Source organism: Suricata suricatta, chromosome 1 (genome assembly GCF_006229205.1).
Source record: "Suricata suricatta isolate VVHF042 chromosome 1, meerkat_22Aug2017_6uvM2_HiC, whole genome shotgun sequence".
NCBI lineage: Eukaryota > Metazoa > Chordata > Mammalia > Carnivora > Herpestidae > Suricata > Suricata suricatta.
In genome coordinates, this window is record NC_043700.1 from 19,474,954 (window position 1) to 19,500,961 (window position 26,008).

The 26,008-nt window shown below is 44.4% G+C and overlaps 1 protein-coding gene across 2 annotated transcripts in view; it reads right to left on the reverse strand.

The window, feature by feature from the left end:
* The window catches only part of PDGFRL (platelet derived growth factor receptor like), a 74,449-nt gene that overhangs the window by 28,371 nt on the left and 20,070 nt on the right, over nt 1-26,008 (reverse strand). For both annotated transcript variants that reach the window (XM_029933377.1, XM_029933432.1), the window contains exon 2: nt 24,945-25,242. In XM_029933377.1, coding sequence (XP_029789237.1) covers nt 24,945-25,242 — 298 coding nt within the window. The remainder of the gene's footprint in view (nt 1-24,944; nt 25,243-26,008) is intronic.

Genomic DNA, 26,008 nt, shown 5'->3' on the forward strand with positions numbered 1-26,008 from the left:
GAATAAAAAGATACTCATAAATGATGTATCTGATAAGAAATTAACATCCAAAATATATAAAGACCTTATACAACTCAACACCAAAAAAATAATAATAATAATCTGACTAAAAAATGGGCAGATGACCTGAACAGACATTTTTCCAAGGAAGACATACAGATGGCCAATCAATACATGAAAAGAGGCTCATCTTTTATGTATTTACCAAAAGAAAACCAAAACACTAATTCAAAAAGACATATGCACCTTTATGTTTATTGCAACAAATTTACAATAGCCAAGGTATGGAAACAACCCAAGTGTTTTATCAAGAGATAAATGAATAAATAAGATGTGGTGTATATATATGCAATTGAGTATTACTCAGCTTTGATAAAGAATGATACCTTGGGATACCTGGGTGGCTCAATCGGTTGAGTGTCTGACTTTGGCGCAGATCATGATCTCACAGTTAGTGGGTTTGAGCCCCGTGTCAGACTCTGCTGACAGCTCAGAGCCTGGAGCCTCCTTCAGATTGTGTGTCTTCCTCTCTCTCTGCCCTTCCCCTGCCTATACTCTTTCTCTCTCAAAAATAAATCAACATTAAAAAATAAAGAATGATACCTTGCCATTTGTAACATGGATGATCTAGAGGCTATAATGCAAAGTGAAATAAGTCAGACAAAGAAAGACAAATACAATATGATTTCACTCCTATGTGGAAGTCAAGAAAGAAAACAAATGAGCAAAGGGGAAAAAGAGAGAGAAACAAACCAAGTAAGAGACTCTTAACTATAGAGAACAAACAGATGGTTACCAGAGGGCAGGTAGGTGGGGAGACAGGTGAGATAGTGAAGGGGGTTAAGAGTACACTTACCATGAGCTCTGAGTAACACGCAGAATTAGTGAATAATTATATTGCACATTTGAAACTAATATAACACTGTATTTAATTATACTTTAACAAAAATAAAGCTAAAACTGGAAGATTCTATGCTATGGTGTTAACCGTGTATCTTGGATTTTTAATGACCTCTTCTTTTTAATTATCTCTAGTGTCTTACTTTCTAAATTGTATGTTTTATTCTGTAATAAAGAAATGAAAACCATAATAAAAGCAAACCAAGTTAAATCACTTACAAAACTTTAGAACAGATACTCTATAAATGTGTGATCATGGGTATCTTGTTTGTAGCTTAAAAATCTGTAGGTAAAGTTTTTTTTTAAATCATGTTTGCTTTCTCAGCATGTGGATTCCAAGGCAGGAGCTGTAGAAATTCATTTGGGGGCATCCCAAAATTCAGTATGTTATTTTGCTCTGATTAAGAAAAACATTGACTTTGTTCTCAAATCTTCCCTCCTCCTCTTGTGCATGTAATCTGTCCAGGCTACACCACCTCCCTGGAGCTTAATCCTGGCTTTCCAGGCTCCTGGAACTCATTCGGCCTCAACTCTTATCTGGTTCCCCTTCTTGGTTGTGCTATTTTTTTTAAGGTAGCCACAACTGTCACCCAGATTGAATCTTGGTATAGGCACTGACTTCCCATCTTGTTTCCATTCCTTACACTTGATCAACCAACAAATGGACCCTTCTAGAAAAACATCTCCTCTATCCCCTTCAGATGCTCTGCAAAACTGTCAGATATACTTTACTAAACAACACTATTACCTCCCAGTGCGACTCCCAGCGCACACGGAGTTAACTGTGGTCATCTCTGCTTGGCGTTTCAGTCTCCTGTGCTCTCCCAACACCCCCGTCATTTACCCTCCTCTCAACACAGCCAAATTCCTCACCAGCCTCAAACACACAGGTTTTTTTCCATCCCAATCTTCTAACAATCTCTTTCCCTCTGAAAGCCTCTCTTGTTTTCCATCTGGCCTACACCCAGTTGTTCTTCAGAGTTGTATTATTAGAAAGATCGTTTGTGTTCAGTGGCATTTGTAAAATTGTTGTGTTAATAAGAAACAGGCTCCAAATGGAGTCACTTATGTTAAGTCCCACCAAGGACTTAATACCTAACCTAATAGAAATTTTGGCCTCTTCTAGGAGTGGAATTTTAAACCACGAGTCTGGAATTTTCTGATCAGTCAAGTGTATGATAAGACCTCCAGCCACTCCACCTAAGAAAAGATGACCATGACCTAAACCTTTTTCTTCTTTTGCTAATAACTTTCTTGTCCTGCCCCATTTCTACTTACAAAACCTTCCATTTTGCATAACTCCTGGGAGCCTCTTCTATTTGTTGCATGAGAAGCTGCCTGATTCATGAATTTTTGAATTAAGTCCTTTAGATCTTTACATTTACTGGGTTGAATTTTTGTTCTTTGGCAGATTTGGTGGTAGCAGAACTGCCAGAGATTTCTAACAACTTTGGGGACAAGAAACCAGGGCATCGTGGCTGCAAACCCTTCAGCTTCTCTTTCTCACCCTTTTTGAGAGCTGTGGGTAAGATTCTCTTGGTTCGGAGCACCACCCACCTGGCGTCCAGCTTCTGGTCAGATTGGCTTTCCACAGTTCCCTCTTTGATGAGAATCCCTGGCCCTTGGTTCTGCCCCTGGGTTCTACACAATCCCTCCCTCAATCCCTGTCGGGAACTATTGCTTGTTATCAACTACAGGTAGATTAGACCTAACCTAAAAACTGGACTGGGTCTAGGCTCAGACTGGGTCCAACTTAAATACCAAACTGGAGGGTACCTGAGTGGCTCAGTTAGTTAAATGTCTGACTTTTGATTTCAGCTCAGGTCATGATCCCAGAGTCGTGAGATCGAACCCTGCATCTAATTTTCTTAAGATTTTCTCTCTCCTTCTCCCTCTGTCTCCTCACCTCAAAAAAAAAAAAAAAAGTTTTAAGTTTTAAAATTAAAAAAATAATAAAAAGCAAATTGGGCCCAGAATTGGACAGAATTTGGGCAGAACTGGGTTGTGTGGGAGGCCTTAGGTAAATATTACATAGGTGCTACCTACTAAATGGAAATCTCAAAGTCAACAAAGCTGCAAACATTGGTGGGCACGGGTCTAGCATTTAAAGGTTGTTAGAGCACATGTACCTCGAGAAGGTTCCCATGATGGAATCTCTTAGGTGTTAGTTTCGCTCTGGAAACTCAAAGACCTAGCTAAAAGAAATGGAATCCTTCATGTCCAAAGAGTTCTGAGTGCACCAGCTTCCAGCATACGTACTATTTTACGTTTAACAACTATAGTCCTGGGAGCGCCTGGGTGGCTCAGCTGGTTAAACCTTAGACTCTTGATTTCAGCTCATGATTCATGAGACTGAGCCCCACACTGGGCTCTGTTCTGACAGCTGGGAGCCTGCTTGGGATTCTCTCTGCCCCTCTCCACCAGCCCCCTTCTCGAAACAAATAAACATTAAAAACAAACAAAAACAAGAACTATGGTCCTGGAAGCTGCAGTTATCTAGCAAAATGACAAATTTTTACTAAAAATAATCTAGAATTGTAATGGCCTTTATGGGAAATACTCCAATTAGGCACTCGAGAGCAAGGGATGCCAAGCTGAACAGAATGGGTGCCTACTTTAATTGGTATGCTTCCAAAAGTCTTCAAAATTCCTTCATTAGAAGACCCATTACGAAGGCTAATGAAAAATTGGACTCAAGAGGTACCTAAAACAGAAGATGGCAGGACAGATGTGACTCCTAGTTGCTCTCCCTTACCTTTTTTACCTGAGTACTTATGTTTTACTGATTCCTGCCTGAACTGCCTTTTCACTCTGAAGAGACTATAAGACAATCCCTTTTTAAAATAAAACCACTTGAGGTTGCAAACAAACCTCCTTAGATATCCTTTGTTCCTGGGTCAAAGACTGAATTAAGTTACAGAATTTCCTAAGCCTAGGGAGGAATCCCCAAAACTTTTTTGAAGAAGTTAGAGTCATTATTGGGCCTGTGTCCCCAGGGTGCCGGGTCTTTATCAGCTTGTACACGTGTAGCTAGGACCCAATAATGCCCAAAGTGGATGCAGGAAGCAAGCTGGAAAACCCTGAGGATGATATCTGAGATCGTCAATCTTCAACATCTCAGGGACCAGAAAAATCTCATAAAATAGCAAAGAATATTTACAAGCCATTTGCAGAGTCGCAGAGTCCTCACTGCCTGCACAGTCTGGTCTAACACATCTACTTGCAAACAAAAAGAGATAAACGTGTGGCATACTTTAAACCCATTTAGAAGTCCTTTTCTATGCCATTCAGGCTTCCATATGATAAATAAATTCACGCAGCCTGCTCCCAAATGGCAGGAAATTAGACAGGAGCCACCCACCTGACTGAACCCATATCTAAGCTAAGCATCTTGAAAGGGCTCTAGAGCAAGATTACAAGCAAAAATCCCCCAGGCCATTAGATTGACAGCCACAAGAAGTCCAAGGTCAGGGACCCAAAACAACATCTGGGTCTCTCACATTACACCCAGTTGGGAGTCCATCAAAACACTGGCCCAGGGGCACCTGGGTGGCTCAGTTGGTTGAGTGACTGACTTTGGCTCATATCATGATCTCACAACTCGTGAGTTCAAGCTCCGAATCAGGCTCTGTGCTGACAGCTCAGGGCCTGAAGCCTGCTTCAGATTCTGTGTCTCCTTTTCTCTCTGCCCCTCACCGCTCACTGTCTCTCTCAAAAATAAATAAGCATTAAAATTAAAAACAAAACAAAACCAAACCCCACTGGTCCAAAGATTGATACCTCCACCATTGTCAAGTGGAACACTGAAAAAGAGACTGTCCTTAAAAGTCATAGGCAGGGGCGCCTGGGTGGCTCAGTCGGTTAAGCATCCGGCTTTGGCTCAGGTCACCATCTCATGGCTCGTGGATTCAAGCCCCACATCGGGCTCTGTTCTGACAGCTAGCTCAGAGCCTGGAGCCTGCTTCAGATTCTGTATCTCCCTCTCTCTCTGACCCTCCCCCGCTCACACTGTCTCTCTCTGTTTCTCTCAAAAATAAATAGAAAACATTAAAAAGTCATATGCAAATTCTTCTCCACCCCTTTATACCTACTTCTAAAGGAGGTTCCCAGTTGATAGAACTCAGGAATTTGCCAGCAAACTATTACTGACAATTCCCCTAAACAGCCATGGGGAAAACTAAAATTAAAACTAATGGGAAAACTTGCCAAATATTAGTTGACACAGGAGCTATGCTTTCTACTTTAACCCCCCACACTCATTGGTTGTGGGTCTAAGAATTCCTGGATTGGCTTAATTCTTTTTGGAGATAGCTGAATTCCTTCAGGACTTTGATCATGACCTAGGTAATGAACAGTGTCTGGAGAAAATTGTAATTTTTCCTTAGAGGTGTTGTGTCCCCAACAAATCCCTCAAAGGACAACAAAAAGGGGTTGTCAGAGTGGAGGTATCTCATAAAGTTCAGAGAGAATTATCTCAACCTGTTCAGATGACTCTGAACTTTAACTGAAAAATATCCCTTTTTCTTTTTAATGTTTTATTTATTTTTGATACAGAGAGAGACAGAGTATGAGAGGGGGAGGGTCAGAGAGAGAGGGAGACACAGAACCGGAAGCAGGCTCCAGGCTCTGAGCTGTCAGCACAGAGCCTGACGCGGGGCTCGAACCCACGAACCGTGAGATCATGATCTGAGCCGAAGCTGGACGCTTAACCGACTGAGCCACCCAGGCGCCCCTGTCCCTTTTTTAAGCTGTGATACAATTCCTAACAGTCTGTTGGGAAGAAATCTTTCCAAATTACAATAGCTAATATGGTTTATGTCCAATGAAGACCTCACCTTAGAATTTCCTGACCAGTCTGATCTTTCATGTTTTCCACATTCTGCCCTTGACATAAAAGAGGAAGAATTCCAACATAAGCCCTCTAATTTATCTGAGGTGCTTGGGAGTCTGTCAGCTAGTTCTAGGATGGACAATGGAGGAACGCAAAGTGCAGAATCTATAAAGATTCAGATGGATATGGCCGAACCCCTCCCTAAAGTGCCTTGATATCCATTACAGCTCAAGGCCATGAGGGACACCTGGGTGGCTCTGTGGGTTGAGGGTCTGACTTCAGCTCAGGCATGATCATGTGGTCCGTGAGTTTGAGCCCTGTGTCGGGCTCTGTGTTGACACCTCAGAGCCTGGAGCCTGCTTTGGATTCTCTGTCTTCCTCTCCCTCTGCCCCTCCCCCCAACTCATGCACTCGCTCGCTCTCTCAAAAATAAATATTAAAAAAATTTTTCAAAAGCCTGAATCATGCAAGACCCCACACCCACAGAAGACATCTTAAACCAGGGACTAATAATTCCCTGTACTAGTCCCTACAATGGGTGTATCTTGCCAGCCCAGAAACCTAATGGGTGGGGATAATAATTTTTCCAGGATTTCAGAGCTATTCATAAAATAGTTATTCTCCCAATTGTTCAAAGCCCAACACCCCACTGTCACATTCCATCGGAGTTAAAATGGTTCACTTCGCTATTGCAGACCTTGGTAATGTCTTTTTCCACATCCCTGTAGATGCCAAGAGCTAATATCTGTTTGCCTTTACTTAGAACAATAGACAATGTACCTGGACAGTCATGCCTCAAGTGTTTCATGATGCCCCTTATTATTTTCTTAAGTACTTAGCCAAGATTTAAGCTTACTCTGGCCCCCTGGGAAATTGCCCCTTTTACAACAAGGAGATGACCTTTTGCTATGCTCAGTTACCAAAGAGGCATCCTTAAAAGATTGCATTTACTTGCTGCAGTAGTTAGCTGAAAGGGACACACCACCTCTAAGGAAAATTTACAATTTTATCCAGACACTGCTCATTACCTAGGTCATGATCAAAGTGCCAAAGGAATTCAACTGTCTCCAAAGAGAATTAAGCCAATCCAGGAATTTCTTAGACCCACAACCAAGGGACAGCTTCATTGATTTTAATAAAAAAACCAGCCTGGCTGGTTATTACAGATTATGGGTTCCTAACTTTTCTCTATTAGCTTCTCTACTCTATGAATTTACTAAAATTTCTGCTCCTGAATCCCTTCCTTGAGAAGACAAACGTGAACAGGCTTTTATGAGGCTAAAACAAGCCCTGTAAGAGACACCTGCCTTAGGGCTCACTACTCAAAAGCTTTCACTTTATTTGTGCAGGAAACGGATAATCAAGCCCTGGAATGCTCCCGCAAGAACTCGGTAATAACCATAGGCCTACCGCCTATGCAAGCACACGACCCAGTTAAGTGGTTTGTGCCTGTCCCAGCTGTGTTAAGGCTGTAGTCACAGCTGCAAAGTCAGTGGAGGACTCGGCAGATTTGACCCCAGGAAATGATATTTGCAAACTCCACATGCTGTCCAAAGCTCCAACTCTGAATGGATTCAATATTTCTCTCTAAATAGACTAACTTCCCATGAGATCCTTCTGCTTTCACACCGACTCTACACCTCATATACGTGCAACATCCTCAATCCTGCTAGGTCACTGCCTATTCTTGATGAAGGCAAGCCCCATGACTGCGAGGTAATCATGTCCCATTGTGTGACCGCTTATTTAGGAGATATCGCTCTAACTAATTCTGGTCTAATCTTGTTTGCTGATACTGTAGGAATGAAAAAGGGAATTTTCAAGCTGATTATGCTATTACAATCCAACATGGCCTACTCAAAAAGAGAAGCCTGCACGCTAAAACCACGCAACGAGCAGGGCTCCATGTCCTTACCCAAGCATCCTGGTTACTGGAAGGACAGACCATTAATATTTATCCTGACTGCCTATATGCCTTTTGGCTTGTTCATCAGTTGGGGATGGTAGAGCAACAAAGGGGTTTTCTTACATCTCCCCTAGGACCCCAAAGATGAGCAAAAGTAAATAATCTTCCTACTGCCCTTTTACATTTTGAAATTATTGTCTTCAAAACTGAATCTTATGCTAAAAGGACTGAATCTTAGTTTCAGGGAAATTCCCTAGCTAATTTTCATGCAAAGATAGCATCAACAGGATCTCTAAACATTTTGGCACATGTAGATCAAGTCCATTCTGCCTTTGCCAACAATGACCCTCCAGTGCAGAGTTTTGCCATCCTGATGTCCTTGTAACATGCCAACAGTTACAAAGTGCTCTTAAACCGGAGAAATTAAGATGAGCCAACAGTAACTGTTAAATAAATGACCAGTTGAGACTATGGGAAACCCATGATAGCTTCTTGGTACTTCCTGGATCTCTGGCAAACCCACTTTTCAGTTTGTGCATTTCTTCCCCCACCATGGTTCATACAAGATGACTCAAATTATGAATCGACACTAGTAGGGAGATGTCTATAAAATTACGAAAACAGTCTGCCAGGATTATCTGACCAGAAGGGTCCATGATCCTGGAAAAACTATTTTTCTCCCATAAACACTTTGGACTTCCTCCCTTTGTGCCCTGTGAACAGCTTTAACTGGACTTCATTCAACTGACACTTAGTATGTCTTATCAGCGTGTTGTTATTGTCGGTGTGTTTTTCCAGATGGGTTGCAGCCTTCCACGGCTGCAAAGCTGATGCCCTCACAATGGCAAAGAAACTATTAGAAAATGCGTTTTCCACTTATGGAATACTTTCCATAATCTCCAGTAATCGAAGCACCACTTCACTGGGCAAATCATAACAGCCTTAAGGAAAACCTTGTAAACTTCTTAGAATTATCACTGTCCCTATAATCCTCAATTATCAGTCAAGGTCAAGAGAACTAATCGGATTCTCAAACTTAAAGCTTTGAAACTTCCAAACACTAGACTCCCCTGACTTATGGTATTGCCTTTGGTCTTGCTGACAATTCAAAGAACATCCTCTGGAAATATAAGCTCACTCCATACAAGACAGTCATTAGCAGCCCAATGTCTAATGGTATATAACTCCTTCGGGTCCCTTGGTCTCTCATGCTAGTCTGACTGCTACTGTAAGTGATTAATGTGCTCTATTCAAGCTTAACATCAACACATTTAAAGAAGCTTTCCTGGATCCCAATTCAAAGCATCCTATTGGTCACAGTCTAGAGTCTGATGACTGGGTATTCTGGAAATGTTAGCAGAGGAAAACAGTCTTTAAGCTTTGTTGAAAGTGACCTTATCAAGTGCTCCTAACCACTAACACTGCTGAAAAACTAGAAGGCAATTCAGCCTTGGACTCACAGCTAAAGGAGATTCCACCTGATAGCTGGCCCTATACAGATGTTATGAATCAAACTGACAAAAAAGAGAAGTAACTGACATCGAAGTAGACTACTTCCACCCAAGACACCAATCAAGGCTTCATACTTTAACTAAACAAGAAAGCTTTTTTTTTTTTTTTTTACTCTGGCATTGGCCTGGAAAGATCATGTATCCTGCAGGCCACTCCTAAACGGGTAGTCTCTCAGACTGTTAGATCTGCCATGGTGTAGGAGATCCCCTGATCCTCCCTAGGACTACTCTCTCTATTCCCAATGTCACTGTAAACTACAATCGACCCACCTTAGAAATATGTACTCAGACGCATTTGCATATGTGAATCTTGGTACATTTGTACCCCCGCATTGCCAGATTATCCAGATTAGATGTGCCCCCAGTGATCAGGAGCTCTCACCAGCTCATCTTTGTGTGGCACGTAGGATCGTAGGACGACCTTTTATTTCAGGATAGGAGATCATCTTCTATCTCTTTTATCATATTCACTAAAAACCCAACTGATCTCTGGCTTAACAATAAGTACAAATGAGAATATGACCAGAAACTTCTCCTCAGCTCTTAGAGACCCTTCAGATTCCACGGCCAAGACACTAACAACCCAGCAAGGATCCTTACACTCTTTGGCCAAAGTTATTCTTTTTTTTTTTTTTAATGTTTATTTATTTTTGAGACAGACAGAGAATGAGCAGGGAAGGGGCTGAGAGGAAGACTCAGAATCTGAAGCAGGCTCCAGGCTCCGAGCTGACAGCACAGAGCTTGATGCAGGGCTTGAACTCACAAATTGTGAGATCATGACCTGAGCCAAAGTTGGATGCTTAACTGACTGAGCCACCCAAGTGCCCTGTTGTTGTTGTCCTTTTAATGTATATTTATTTTTTGAGAGAGAGAGAGAGAGAGAGAGAGAGAGAGAGAGAGAGAGAGAGCGCGAGCGCGCGAGCATGTGGGGGAGAAAGAGTAGGACAGAGAATCCGAAGCAGGCTCTACACTGACAGCAGAGAGCCTGATGCAGGGTTCAGACTCAGGAACCGTGAGATCATGACCTGAGTTGAAGTCAGATGCTTAGCCTACTGAGCCACCCAGGTGTCCCTGGCCAAAGCTATTCTTTATAACATAATTATCTTTCAGATGAGCAATAAGGTGTCTGTGCTGTGGCCAACAGCACCTGCAGTACCTAGATTAACACTTACAGGGAAGCTGAAACTCAGTTACATAAAGTCACTAGGCAAGCTACTAGGCTTGACAGCGGAACTCCTTCTACAGGGCTCTCTCTTTGGTTTGGGTCTTGGGGACCAAGACTCCAAAGCGTACTCCAAACATTTTTGGGGATTATCCTGCTTACACTTATCATAAGAATCTCTCTGGCACATTGTAGTCTCTCAAAAGCTTTAAATCCATGTTCACAGCCACTAACCACCGAGTAAATGTCCCCTTGAAACTGGAATGTCAAAAAAGGAATGAAGAAAATGATTGACTAAAATATTGCGGGCCTAAAGTCATGACCTGTGAATACCATAGAGATTCAGCCAAAAACAGGATCAAGGAGAGTTCTGAGAACTATAAAGTGGAAGCTGAGAGTGCTGCTCCTTTCTTAAGTCTTTATCGCGTCTCTCAGGCTGAGTTCAATCAAAAGGGTGGAAATGTTAAGGAGAAACAATAGGCTCAAAATGGAGTCACTTATGTTAAGTCCCACCAAGTCTTAATATCTAACCTAACTGCAGTTTCAGCCTCTTGTAGGAGTGGAACTTTAAACCAGTCAATCTGGAACTTCCTGATGGCACTAGTGAGGTCATCTGCATGATAAGATCCCCTAAGGGAAAGAAACCTAGCCTAAAACAATACTTTCTAATTCTTTGGCTAATAACTTCCTTGTCCCACCCCATTTCTGCCTATAAAAGGCTGCCTGGAGTTTCGTTCTGTAGCAGCTGGTTAAGAGCATATATTCAGGAGTCCCGTTTCCTTGGTTCAGCTTCTGCCTTCACCACTTACTACGAGCTCTGTTAGATCAGACAGTTAGGCTTTAACAGGATACCTGCAGGTCAGCAACAAGGAAGTCATAGCCATCTATCCAGAAGGTCAGAGGCCCGTCCTCACAGCACTCCACAGGAAGCCAGATGGAACCAGACAGGCCCAAGATGGCGGATGCCATGACAGAAAACTCCTCACCAAATTAGGAAGAAAATTAGGAGGAAGCAAGATCCTGCTTCCCAGCCCCAATTAATAAATATTCTGACCCCTAGTTAACGACTGCTGATAAAAATAGAAACCTAAACCCTGGGGGTGCAATGTTCTCTCTTGGGCTGGACTACTCTCATATCTTGAGTGTGCTTTTTGCTTTAATAAACATTCCCATTTGTGTTATTCAACTGCTATGTACATATCTGTCCTTGAATTCACTCTCGTGACAAGACTAAGCAGCTTTGGCAGCCCCCCTGGGTCACACTGGGTCAAGTCCCCAAGCCCCGGGGACTCCCCAGTTCACCTGGCAACAGCTCTGTGACCATGAACAAGTTACCTAATCTTGCCAGACTCAGTTTCCTCAGCTGAGACATGGAGATAATAATAGTCCCTACCTTGTAGCGTTATGAGAATTAAATTAGTAAATGTACAAGGTCCCAGGAGGCGGCTAGCAGAGTGTAAGCGCTCACAAATGTTAGATGTTATTGGTACAACTCAGTACACACCGATCTAAGCTTCTCACACCCTACACTTAATGCCTTTATCCATAATGCTTTGCGGTATGTAACTTTGAGCTCTTTATTTTATTTTGCTAGTGAAATGATCCCTTCCCAAACAGAAACCATGTACCGTGCTTGTCTGCATCACCCACAGCCTTCTGCTTGGCATAATGTTATATGCACAAGGGTCATAGGTGACTGCACAGAAGAGAACAGAATTCAGTGAATGAAATGGAGTTGAAGGTTCAGACTTGCTGGCCCCATGTCATCTAACTTGAATTAAGTACAAGTGCCAAGAGTTGTTTTTGAACTTGAATGGACCTTAGAAATCATCTGCGTGGCTCCCTCATTTTACAGAGATCAAGTGACTCACCCAAGGTCCCATAGCCAGTTAAGAGTCAGAGCTGGGAACGTAATCCCTTGGGGACAGAGTCTGGCAGTCTTCCCACTGTGCCCTGGAAAGAAAACCTGGGTCGATTATTTCCAATACATAACCAAGTGCTGACCAAATGTGTGATTTAGGGGAAGTTTATGGGTGGCGGTAAGAGAGAAACTCAGCAGGTGTGCACTCCCCATGGAGACGCTCATAGAAATAAAAAATCATTGTTGTCATGTAATTTTGACCAGGTCATCACTCAGACTTAGCAACCATACGATTCGGAGGGACATGGGTTATGTTAACGATTCACGTTACTGCCTTTCTGGCAATTCTAATTATACCAGGGAGAGCGAGCCCATGAGCATGTCTCTGAGTAACATGAAGAAAAGATTCCCCAGCTCTGCTCAGCTAAATGCTCACAGCCACATCCTCAGGGGGGACTAGACCCCAAGAGGAGAAGACAATGGAGTCAGCCTCCACCAGCCTTGAGAGGAAAACAAGCCGGGCTTACTAATCTGCTGGCAGACGGCCACAGTGAGTGTATTATGGTCAAGTTATAATAGTGAATGCAGCACCCATGGGCCGGGCTCCGTTCACACCCTCCACAAAGAACGCACCCCAGAGAGAGATCCACCCCATCTCCCAGCTTCCTAACATGTTCAAGGTGCCCGCTTATACTATTGTCGCTTGGACAATAAATCTGAATAAGAATGAGGAAGCAGACTGTCTTCTTGAGACTAGAAGGGTGCTGGGAATTAGATTCAAGCCTCGTTTACTTTTACTAAAAGCTGCACAAACTTGAGACACCCCTTCACCTCTGTAGGTCTAACTTACTCATTTATAAAATGTAGGGTCCCGGCCCGAAGCTGATGGCCCAGGCTTATCCCTTGTGGGGTTTTACACCTTTCTTTCCCCATCTCTCCATCTTATCCTTAAGGCCAGTCTCCTGCAATCAAATAATCACTCAATGAATTCATCTGCCTTCTCTAGCCCTTGCTGACAGCTACTTTCTCTCCTTCCCAGCAGCCCCCATGCACTCACATTTGACCACAAAGTGTCCGTAGGTGCTCTGTAATTATATATGGTATGTGTGTCATTCATGCCACCAGTTCAAAAGCCACTGTGGTCTGGACCACTTCTGTCTTGTTTTCAGATATGCCTTCCTGACATAGTGGGCTGTCTTTATGTATAAATTAGGTTCCCAGTAATTCTGTCTGACATACACTCTTCTCAGTTGAACACCTGTTAGTCTCAAGCCGTGACACATTTGTCCTGGTCACCCCTCCTACTTGTACACATATGGTTGTGCTCCCCGGCCTCTTCCCCCAGGATGGCCACCAGCTGAGAGCATATCTTGTACCATTTCATGAGCCACCCATGTAAATAAACGCATGAGGGCATATTCTCTCATATCTATTTTGGGTGGTACATAGGATCCCACATCTTGCTTTGTCCAAGCTCCTATGTCAAGTTCATAAAGCAAAGCAAGGTTCTAATGTGCAAGAGTGAGCTTGTGCCGTATGAGCTTTCCTTTGAGGCAAGTGAGGCATCATGGAACCTGGCTACTAAGAGGTGGAGTGGGGTTGGGATTAAGGCATTACTCAAGAAGATATGAAAGGCAAAATCTAGGGCAAAGTCAAGGTCAAGCCCAAAAGACAATCTAAACAGTAAAATGCCAAGAAAGGAGGGGGAATAGAAACCCGAGACCCCAGGACAGAATGAATGGTTTGGGAATGTAGGACAATGGGCAGGGACAGCCAAGGTTCTGGGTGGATCTCCTGGGGCAGTGACTTCACCCCAGCCCACCTGCAGCCATGGGAGAGGATATTGTTGTGAAGAGAAGCAGAGCCCAGCGCCTGGAGGCAAAGCTCCAAAATCTGTGTAGCTGGTTTTTATAATGTGCGATTCTATACAGTTATAGATGGGCTGACATAAATATTCCCGTTTTATAGCTTATCCTTAGTCCTCTTTTCTTGTTTCCTCTTCCAACACACCTTTCAAAATGTTTTTGTTTACATTTTGCATGTTTAAATACTTGTCAGAAGATGATCAGGTTATGTTAACATTTTCATTTTTGTCCACTAAATCCCATCTCACACATACATATTTTTTATTGTGGTGGGCATAGTTTTTTAAAGCAGGGTTTTATATATAAACTACAGGCAATCACTTAATGCTGTCCTATAAATAATGTGTCATTTTGCAATAGTCTCCAAAATTATCATCAAGAATAATGCTGTGACAGGGTGCCTGGCTGGCTCAGTTAGTTGAGCGTCCGGCTTCGGCTCAGGTCATGATCTTGCAGTTCGTGGGTTCGAGCCCCGCGTCGGGCTCTGTGCTGACAGCTAGCTCAGAGCCTGGAGCCTGCTTCAGATTCTGTGTCTCCCTCTCTCTCTGACCCTCTCCTGCTCAAGCCATCTCTCTCTCAAAAATAAATAAAACATTAAAAAAATAAAAAAAAAAGAATGCTGTGATATTCCTATACTGCCTTTGGTTTGATGCATTAATTTGACTTTATTGTCATCTTACTATATTTGAATACCATGCAATACATCTAGGATCACGGAACCCAACCTTCAGAATGCTCAAGAAATTAAATGTTTTGGTTAACAAAAACATTCTTTTAAAATCAGAACAAGAAACATTTCCCTGCTTTATTTATAAATTAGCCTACAAGCCTAGTTTACTTTCACTTTTACACAAAACTGGGTAGTGCACTCCAACCCATTTCCCTGCCCGGTAGACTGGGGGTAGCTGGATCTTCAATATGCAGGACCCCGAGTCTGAATATCAGTAAGCACTCCACAGCACCACGGACACCTACACTCGGCACAGACTGGGATATAAGCCCACAAGAATGTTTTTTTAAAAATCCTCCTGAAAAAACTGCCTGTTTTCCTGTGATTTACCTCTTTGGGGACAGTCTTCTGAGCAAAAATATCTCATCTCTATTGATCCAAGCTTTGCTTACATGACCTCATTGTATCCCGACCGCCCCTCAATGAGGCTGCTTCTATGACTGCCCTCCCCCACCCATGTCCGGAACCGAACAGAGCTGTGTTTTCTGCAGCCTGGACAGTGTCAGGACATCTAGGACACCCGGGGAAGTCTTGTATCCTGCCACCGCCCCCCCCCACATCCATCCTTGGGGGATCGTTGGAGAGCCTGGCACCGGTACACTGAGTCTGGGAGAGAGGACTGTACCTTTAGGGCTGGGTACGCTATTTACTCTTCATTAAGCTGTTTCCGGGGGGTTGAAATCCACTTGAAGGCAAGTGTCAGACTTTGTTCCCACTGCACGGGGGATGCAAACAGCACGCCCAAGTAAGTCCCAAAGCCAAAGGAGGGGCCAGAATTTTCATGAAACCTCATCCTGTGCTCTGCTCCGAAAATAAGGCAAAATGAGCGCTGAAGGAACTGGAGTGTGAAAGAAAAAGAAACCTGCACAGCTCTATGAAAGCCCTTACTGCCTCTGAACTGTACACTTAAAAATGGTTAAGACGATCAATTTTGTGCTGTTTATTTGATCGACATAAAATAAAAAAAAATGGGGGGGGAGACATCTTGCTCCATACAAGGCCACAATACTATTCACAGTATTTACCAGAATCTGTGCCGATTCTTTCTCAACAGTGGGATTCTTCTGTTTATAAACACTTATTATCACCCTTCTCTTCTTCTTTTAAAATGTCCTCCAGACCACACCCCTTCGCAAGGCTGTAAAAAATTAGGTGGGCCTGGTGCGCCAGCTGTCTGCTCCTTCCGGCGGCCTCCCTCCGAGCCGCCTGTGGGTGGAGTGAGCCCAGTGGGAACCCAGAAGCCCTCCCTTCTCTCCTGGAGCTATTTATTGTTTTCAGAGGAACCAGCCACCCAAGGGATCTCCTGTGCCCCACCCACTCCTCCGAACTTGAAGTTCTTGACTGGAAAATGCTAACATCCGACCAGATGCACAGAAACAACCCGCAAGACAGTGCCTGGGCCCTGATTTTCTAGGGAGGCGACTCAGGGCTTCTTTATGGTCAGATCAGCCCAGCTTGTCCTCCGGCTGTGAGGATGCTAAGAGGCCGGCTTTAATCTTACCCACCACTGATTTATAATTTAAGCTGCCATTGGAGGTGGGGAGGGAAGGCTATTCTAAGTTTCTTATTTTCTTTCCTGGCTCAGCATGGTGCCAAGATTCCCCTGCTCTTAACTCTGAAAGTGTATTACAAGGAGACTAAAGGAATAAAATGTTTCCAGAGAAGATGGAAGGGGCTTATTTGATTGCCTAGTAGAGGTTGTTCAGATGGTCCAGAATAGTCTTGTATGAATCTTTTTTATATTATCAGTAGAAAAACAATTTTTAATTTGCAAAGAGGGGAGCCTGGGTGGCTCAGTTAAGCGTCCAACTTTGGCTCAGGTCATGATCTCACTTTCATGGGGTTGAGCCCCACATCGGGCTCTGTGCTGACAACTCAGAGCCTGGAGCCTGTTTCAGATTCTGGATCTCCCTCTCATCTCTGATCCTCCCCTGCTCATGCCATCTCTCTCTGTCTCTCAAAAATAAATAAAAAACAGAAAAAGAAAAGTTTAATTTGCAAAGAAACATTGGGCCCAAGAACGTCTGTAGACCTCAGTTTGGGGAGAATGGGTGTGAAGTGCACGGAGGAAGGCTGGGGACATCTGAGCCTGGGAAGTGACGTTCTTTCTCTGAAAGGCAGTGAGGAGTAGTAACCTTCACACCATGGTGCTTGTGACCCCCTGCACTTGATTAATGAAGGCTTCAGGTCAACAACTCGTAACGCCCGTACATTTCACTCTAAATGCCTCAGCACAGCTGACAAGATTCTCCGTGGGTCAACTCCTGCTTACCTTCCAGTATCATCTCTCCTTGGTCACCTCCTTTCCCCTCCCCTGCCTCGGGCCACCCCATCTTCCCAACACCCCCAATGCTCCAGGTGCTCTTCTCTCTCGGCTCTCGGCAGCTCCCTGTGCTGCTCTCGCCTGGAGTTTTCTTACACTCTTTCCCGCCCCCTTCCATACCCCGTCAGCTCTCAGTCTTCAGGTATTCGCTTGAGTTTTTTCCTCCCTGACCTTGTGCTTTTGGTAACAAGGCACTTAGGCAGCGATGTACTAAAATTGCTTGCGTCCTTCCCTAGGATTAAAGGCTCTGCAGGTACAGACATTGTATCTGTATAATCACGGGAATCACGAAACAGAACCTTCCAGGGCACCTGGGTGACTCGGTACATTAACTGTCAGACTTTAGCTCAGGTCATGGTCTCGTGGTTTGTTAGTTCGAGTCCCACGATGGGCTCTGTGCTGACAGCTCAGAGCCTGGAGCCTGCTTCGGGTTCTGTGTCTCCCTCTCTGCCCCTCCCTTGCTTGCTCTTTCTCTCTCTCTTTCTCTCTCAAAAATAAACAAACTTAAAAAAAAGGAAATAGAACATTCAATAAATAGCAAATACAGTCGGAAAAATATCCCTGCTGTTTCTGATCTCAAAAGAGAAATCTGTGTGATCTGGGATGGACTAAATCTGAAATTAAAATCTAAATCAATTTCAGCACCTAAACATACAGAATCTTCAGCACATTACTATTAGCCTCTGAAGGCCCACCAGCGCCATGCAAGTGCCCAGTGCTCTGAGAAAATTCAGCAGGACTCAGCACCACTGGTGAATTTATTCTGGAGTGGGACATGAACTTACAAATGCCCCTTCATTTGTGTGTTTTGGGAAACTGGATGCTAGACTGCTAAAAATAGAACTTGAAACTGACCGATGAGTCTTCTAGGAGAAGGAAAGAACTATCAGCACAAGTGTGCAATTATTTCACCCAACTGGTCCTCCCTTGAAAGGTTTCTTTTCCTGGTGAAGGGATTAGAAGTGTAACACGGCTGAAACCTGCCATCTAGTGGGCCTTCTAATGACAAAGGTTCCCCAACGTGAGGGGAGCAAGCATAAGCAGAGACCCTGGAGAAGTCCTAGAGCACATTATCTTGGGTCATCCCCGGGGTGGTCAAAGTCCACCTTTCAGGAGAAGGGGTCATTTAAGGTCTTATTTCCAAGCAGCCCGATGTAATGTTTTCCCTTTCTGATGTCCACAAAACTAACACAACTCAATGTGAAATTTCAATTAGTTTCGATTCAGAGCTCTCCTAGCAAGAAATCAGTGCCCCCTCTGGAAAAGGATAGAACTTTTATTCCTATGTTGAGTCTTATCTTTAGAAATCAGATTTCTGGGGCGCCTGGGTGGCTCAGTCAGTTGAGCGTCTGATGTCAGCTCAGGTCATGATCTCACAGCTTGTGGGTTCAAGCCCTGCATCGGGCTCTGATGGCTTAGAGCCCGGAGCCTGCTTTGGATTCTATGTCTTCCTCTCTTTGTCCCTCCCTCCCTCACATTCTGTCTCTCCCTCAAAATAAACATTAAAAAAAATCAGATTTGTAAGTCAAGTACCCAAAATGCCAAAGAAAAAAAGTCACCAGCAAATCTCTCTTTCCTGAAGCCACCACCTCCACGAGGACAAGAGTGCTCTCTGGTGTAAGCATGTCCCATCAGATGCAGGACAGAGCACTTGGGCAGAACCACAGCTCTGTGTTGGGGACTGGGAGGTCAGGGTTTAAGGCTCACGCTGCCCCTCACATGTTGTCACTCTGGACCAGTCATCCATCCTCTGGGAGGCTCAGTTTCTTCATTTGTTACAAAGAGGAACTGAAGCATAACAATCAATAAGGTTATTAAGGTCCTTTCCTCTCTCAAGTTCCATGAACTTGTTTCTGGAGTTATGGTCCTCATGAGCCCAGGGCCCTGACTTCTGACCCACTCTGTGCTCAGTGCCCAGCACCATACTCACTCAGATACTGATGGAGGGCTGAGGGCACCGGGCACTGCACTGGGTGCTGGGAAAATACTGATGAATAAACAGACACCATCTCTTCCCAGCCTTTAGGTGAGTGAGGGACCCAAACATAACCCAATGACTGAGGTGACTGCTCCGTCGGTGCTAAGGGCTTCAGTGAAGGTGTGTAAACAGAGGGGGAGGGGGCTGAGAGGACCCGACAGGCCTGGGTCTGAAGACTGGACAGCAGCTCTTGGAATATGTGCATGAACGGCAGGAGGACCCAAATGGGCAAAGACGCAGGCAAGAAGAAGACTGGCACATCTGGGCATCAGAAAGACTCCATAGAGCCTGGAGTGTGAGCAACAAGGCAGTGAAGTGAAATGAAACAGGAGAGAAAGACAGAGGTCACCTTATGCATGGCCTTGTGGGCCATATCAGAAGTTTCAACTTAATTCTAAGAGCAGAACTGCTCTGTTGAAGGGCGTAAAGCAGGAAAGTGACAGCACCATATGTGCTTTTCGGAAAGATCTGACTGCTGTGTGGAAGACTGAGGTCAGGCTCAAGATTGGGTGCAGAAAATCTAGTTACAGGATTATGCTGTAGTCCACGCAAGAGACTAGGGTCATTGCTGCCATGGTGGAGAGAAGGAGAAAGATTCAAGAAATAATTAAATAGTAGATGCATCAGGGCATCCAATAGTAGTTGATTGGATGTGGAAGGAAAAGCGAAGTGTCCAAAGTGATTTCAGGCCTTCAATCAAGAGAAGGTGGGTAAATTTAGTGCCATTCTCTGAACTGAAGATACAGGAGGATGACCGGGTGTGGAGATGGCTTATGAGCTCAGTTTTAGATGGCTACATTTAGAGAAAGGCTCAGGCACTTGAGCAGGCCACTGGAGGGTCTGATCTGGAGCTCAGCAGAAGAAAAATTTAGATGTGCCATGTGATCAAAGGAGGGCATTTGGCAGCATGTAATGAGAAGAGAAGAAGACACAGAACCAACATTTAATGTCTGGGGGAGCAGGTGGGCCATCTGGGAAAGCAAACTTCAAGGAGGGGCCTGTGAGGCAGGAAGAAAACTGGCATAAAATGCGCCGTGGAAGCCAAGAGTGTTCCCTTCTGCTGAATGGACCTGTGGGGCAGGTCACATGGGGATTGACATGAAAGCTCTGCATTTAGTGCCCTTGACTTTGGTGATTAAATGTAGTGGAGTAGCTGGGCAGGAGTCAGGTGGAGCAGGTGGAAGGTGAATAGGAGAGGACAGTGAAGACAGTGGAGAGAGAGACACTCCTCCAAGGAGCTCGGCTGTGAAGGTGAGAGGAAGGTAGCCGGAGGGCACTGGTGAGCCAAGGCAGGATTTTTTTTTTTTATTATTATTATGGAGAAAGCTTATGGAGAGGACCCCGTTCAGAAGGGGGTTGAAGATGCCCAACAGAAAGGCAGTAACTGATATCTCAAGACTCCCGAGGAAGCATGCAGGGGTGAGATCCGGGCACAGGCGGAGTTTGGCCTTAGTCGGGGGTCGGGGAGGGACCCTTCCTCCACTAGCACTGTGAGAGCAGAGATGTGGTAAGATGAAGTCAAGGCAATCCAAGGGCTCCAATTTCTCAATAAATTGAGAATTTCATTAGCTCAAAGTGAGAGAGCTGGAAACGACAGAGGTTTAGGAAGATAAAGTGAGCTCTCTGAGAAATCTTTCCACCTTTGCCAGCTACAGGGAAGTGACCCCAGTCTAACGGCACCCATCCCACCGGCCGCATGGTTTCCTCCAAGAGTGGGCACAAAGTGGGTGAACAGATTCATCTGGAGTTGGAAATTCCCAAGAAGGAATGAAGGAAAAATGGAGGGCAACATAGTGTAGTTAGGATGGACTCAGGAGTTTGGGGGAAATAACACTCTGGAGTCTAATGAGCACAGAAGGGACAAACTGGATAAAGAGGGAGAAGGTGTTGGGGGAGGAGCTGTCAGCCGACCAATGGCTTCATGAAGTGAAGCAACAAAAGGCGGAGACAGCGGCGCCCTCGATATAAAATACAGCGTATTTTGTCGCCACCCTCCATCCCGTATATACAGTGCACACGTCGGCACGAAGTGTATTTATCTTTGAATGAACAAATGCGTGACTAAGAACTGGCCTGTGACCCAAAACTGATTCCTGAGCTTTGGTGTGTGCCAGGTGCTATTTGAGGTGCGAGGAATCTGATGACGCACAAATAAACACCGTATTGGCCAGCAAGGGGCTTAGATTTTCATGGGGGAAGATGGACACAGACCCCAGATGACAAAGACTGATTAAACGAAAAAGGAAAGATACGTACAGTCTTTTGTGGATCTTCAGTATTAAAAGTCATGTTGGCTGTGCACAGTTCTCTGATTTGAGTCTTGGTCACAATTAACTGTCCCCAAAGATTACTTGATTATTGTGCTTGAGAAATATACACTGCTTAGTAATTACTAGTTGCAATTTACTGAACATTAACTACGAGCCAGGTAGCACTTATGACAGAAAATATAATCTCCATAATCCAGATGAGGAAAGTGGGTTCTAGGCAAATTACTGAGCAAAGATCACTCCACTGGTTTGGGGCACCTGGGTGGCTCTCTGTCGAGCTTCTGAATTTTGATCTCATAGTTCATGAGATTATGTCCCAGCTGGGCTCTGTGCTGACAGCAGAGAGCCTGCTTGGGATTCACATTCAATCTCTCTCTTCCCCGCCCCCCCCCATCAAAATAAATAAATAAACTTAAAAAAAAAAAAAAGGATCACCTTTCTGGTTAGTAGTAAAGGCAGGATTCCAATCTAGCTGTGCCTCAGCCTGACGCAAAAGATTAAATTTGGGCAAATGTAGCATCGTGCACTTCATTCCAGAAAGCTACCAAAATTCCTTAAAATGACCAGGCTTTGTTGGAAGCACATCTGGGGAGCTTGCAAACCCAAAGCTGTCAGAATACTGGAAAGAACTCATTCCACAGGAAAAGCAAACACAGGATGAATACCTCCCCTCTGTCCAAAGATACCACATCCCAGGAAAGATGTCAAGAGTTAATTTGTTGACTCTCTGATGTCAAATAAATCATGATTCTGTTGTTGTTGTTGTTTGATATAGAGTTATGACTAGATTCTTTTTTCACATTTCTCACATTTTTTGTAAAGTCCTTGAGGGCTTACATCTGTCTTTACTTTCTTATAAAGCCCGGACTGTGCTTTGAATGAATACAGTTTAATGTTAAAAAGTCAAAACTGGTTTTTTTCAACGCTTAGATGTTTCTCTTCAATTCAGATTCATGTTCGCTTTACTTGGAGTCCTCAAGATATTTTCAAACATTCTGTGGCTAAAACAACTTAGAAACTACTTCTAGAAAATACTGAATCTTCAGGGGCCAGATCATCTAGGTTTAAAATACGTGGGGTAAGTCCAAGATTAATTGTTCAGAAGAATTTTAAATAGCTCAATTCTGGTTTTAAACAATGTGTATTAAATTTTTATTTCATTTTCCTTTGGAAAACTAAGTCATTTAAAAGGCATATGGTTATAAATCTGTCGAGATGTGTTTTAAGCAGGGGATGCACACACACAATTTAAGTGTGGAGATGAAAACAGGAAAAAAAAACTATCTGATTGTTTTATCCCCAGCTCTGCATCCAACCCAATAGCCCTCAGGAAAAACTCTACACTATGACATCCCAAGAACCCAGAAGAGTATCTTCAGAATAAAATGTGGAAAAGTCTTCATTACAAGAGGTTAGACGGCCAGAGAACTATTACTTGTATATATTTTAATTTATTTATTCTGCAAGGTGTACTTGTATAAGAAGGGGGAGAAGATTGGCTAGTTATTCAACAGCTACATTTAAATGTCCAGGACTCAGTTAAGCCCCATGAAAAGCAGAGATTAAAAAAAGGAGTCCTGAGGCGCCTGGGTGGTTCGGGCCGTTGTGGTGGACTTTGGTTCAGGTCATGATCTCCTGGTTGGTGGGTTCCAGCCCCAGGTTGGGCTCTGTGCTGACAGCTCAGAGCCTGGAGCTTGCTTGGGATTCTGCGTCTCCCTCCCTCTCTGTCTCTCCCCCTGCTCGCTCACTTGCGCGGTCTCGCTCTCTCTCTCTCTCAAAAATCAACATTAGGGGCGCCTGGGTGGTTCAGTCGGTTAAGCATCTGACTTCAGCTCAGGTCAAGATCTCACAGTTTGCTAGTTCAAGCCCCGTGATAGGCTCTGTGCTGACAGCTCAGAGCCTGGAGCCTGCTTCAGATTCTGGGTCTCCCTCTCTCTCTCTCTCTGCCCCTCCCGCACTCACATTCTCTCTCTCAAAAATAAACATTAAAAAAATTTTTTTTTAATTTTAAACAATTTGAGGTTTTTTTAATTAGAGAAAATTTAAAAACAAAAGAGTCCCAGTTGCGAACAGTCCTAAATAGGAACGAATTTTCCCCTTGGCCAAGCGTACCCCGGGAGGCAGGACACAACCTTCCCAGAGAAATGACAGCAAGGCTGACATCAGCCGGGGGCAGAGCCCAGGCCAGGGAAAGCAGGAATACTGACACAGAGATTCCGGGTTCAAGGAGGTTCTCATCCGTCGGGGGAAGATGTTAGACCTCATCCCATTGCAGCCCCACGCGCTAAGTAGGGGAGTGACATGATCAGATCGCATTTTTAAAACCTCAGTCCAGTGAGAAGGAGCTCGGGAGGACACCTGGGTGTGGTTCCTGCGGTTCAAGACCACAGGTGAGGGGCCGCACTGGCTGGGGCTGAGGAGATATGGGGTGTGAGGAGGGCGGGGGTGGGGGGAGGCCACGATGCTCCCCAGGTCAGTGTCTGAGCCCCTGGGTAGGTGCGGGTGTCCTGGAGGGAAGGGAAGGTGTGCAGGACCAAAGTGTGTGCTGAAAATGAGCCTGTAATGAACACGTGGAGTTTTTTGATGCCTGAGATGCCCATTTCTCCCTCCAAGTCATCCCAAACAGGCCATAGCCTGCCTGTCTCTGTCCTAAATCATAGGAAGACAAGGCTGGAAAGAATCTTAGAAATCATGCAATCTCATCCCCTTTTTTCTGTACATGAAGAAATCGGGGCGCAGGGGGTTCGGGGGACCTCTCCCCCAAATCTGCGCTAGATTCCCAGCCCCTGAGGCCCTGAGCTCCTCCCAGGACCCACTGAAGGTGCTCCTTGTTCTTGCTCTTTACCACTTCCTCTAAGCATCACCTTAACCACTTTTCCCTGCACAAGAAACCCAGGTTCCTGAAGGTCCTCAACCAAACATGAGAAGCCCTTGGGCCTCTCACCGCCGGAAGCTCTGAATATAAAACTCCTGTGCTCAGGAACGGAAAAACAAACCAGAAGCAGTTGAAAAGTTCAAAACCAGTTTACGTTGGCTTTGCCTCAAGTTCCTCACAGGCATCTCCAATTAGGGCATTGCAGTTTTCATTCTGATTTCATAAAAATGACAGAAAGCAGTGATCGGACTCGTAATTTTTATATGAACTCTTAAACATCTCTGTGCATCAGTTTCAATTCCTTGTCACATGGCTTCCTATAAAATGTCAGTTTTAAGTCATGTGACTGGGCCTGCAGTAATTTTTTTAGAGATTTTTAAAAGTTTTATTTTGAGAGAGAGAGAGAGGAGAGAGAATCCCAAGCAGGCTCCAAGCTGCCAGTGCAGAGCGTGACCTGGGGCTCAATCTCATGAACCGTGAGATCATGACCTGCGCTGAAATTAAGAGTCCCACACTTAACTGACTGAGCCACCCAGGCACCTTGGATTTGCAGTAATTTTTAAATAACTAGACCAAGAAATAAAATCGACAGTGTTTGCTTATTGAGCTTTCATTTTTTATAATCTTTTAGGGTGAAATTGTAGACGTCAGAAACGATGCAGGATTTAACAAGGAAAGAAACCTTGACCAAATGCAAGTAAAAAAAAAATAATAATAGTAATAAATGCTCACCTGAGACGGGAGTCCTTAAAGGTGTCCAGATAGGCAGGGTAACTCCAGCCAATTTTGTTCCCTTTACATCGAAGCTCCAGAGTTTGTCCGGCCGTCAGACTCAGCGTGGCAGCGGGTTTCTGGAAGCGGCCTTTGTCCAGCATTTGGATCATTATTGACTGCGTCTTTGGTGTGGCATCAGCTGCATCTCTGTCCTTTATTTTAGGAATTTTGGGTTTCGCCTTCTTGTTGGCAGGCTTGATTCTGTTCTCTCCTGGCTCCTTTGGACGCTTGTTCTTTGGAGGCTGTTGGCCGGTAACTAGTACAAATGTGAAGAGAGAACAATGCGCTCAAACCCAGAGGACTCAGCACACAAGACAGGTAATTCGGGGGCACCATTCTCCTATGTGAAAATGATTTTCAGAAAGAGTCATTTTCTCAGTTCACTCTCTAGTTGTAAAAGAGTGAATACAATGAATAACTGAAAGGGAATGTATGTTAGCTCCGGATATTTTATTCAAGGGGCACCTGAGTGGCTCAGTCAGTTAAACGTTTGACTTGAGCTCAGGTCACAATCTCACAGCTTGCGAGTTCAAGCCCCGCGTTGGGCTCTGTGCTGACAGCTCAGAGCCTGGAGCCTGCTTCGGATTCTGTCTCCCTCTCTCTCTGCCCCTGTCCCGCTCACACTTGCTCTCTTTCTCTCTCTCTCTCAAAAATAAACAATAAGAAAATAATCAAAGATTTTATTCAAATTCAGCTGAGTGTTGCACGTAGGAAGTAAAATTCACACTTACCAAACAAAATGACCATTCCCTCTAGTTCACACTGTGTCACAGTCTCTAAGGGGCCACAGAGAATGACAGCATCGGAGTCACTTCAAGGGCTGTTTCCTGTTCTTGGGGTCTCAGAGTGACCATTGTTCATTCTGAATTTACTGTTTATTATTATTATTTTAAGTTTATTTATTTTGAGAGAGCGAGAGTGCAAGATCAGGGGGGGAGAGGGAGAGGGAGAGGGAGAGGGAGAGGGAGAGGGAGAGGGAGAGGGAGAGGGAGAGGGAGAGGGAGAGGGAGAGGGAGAGGGAG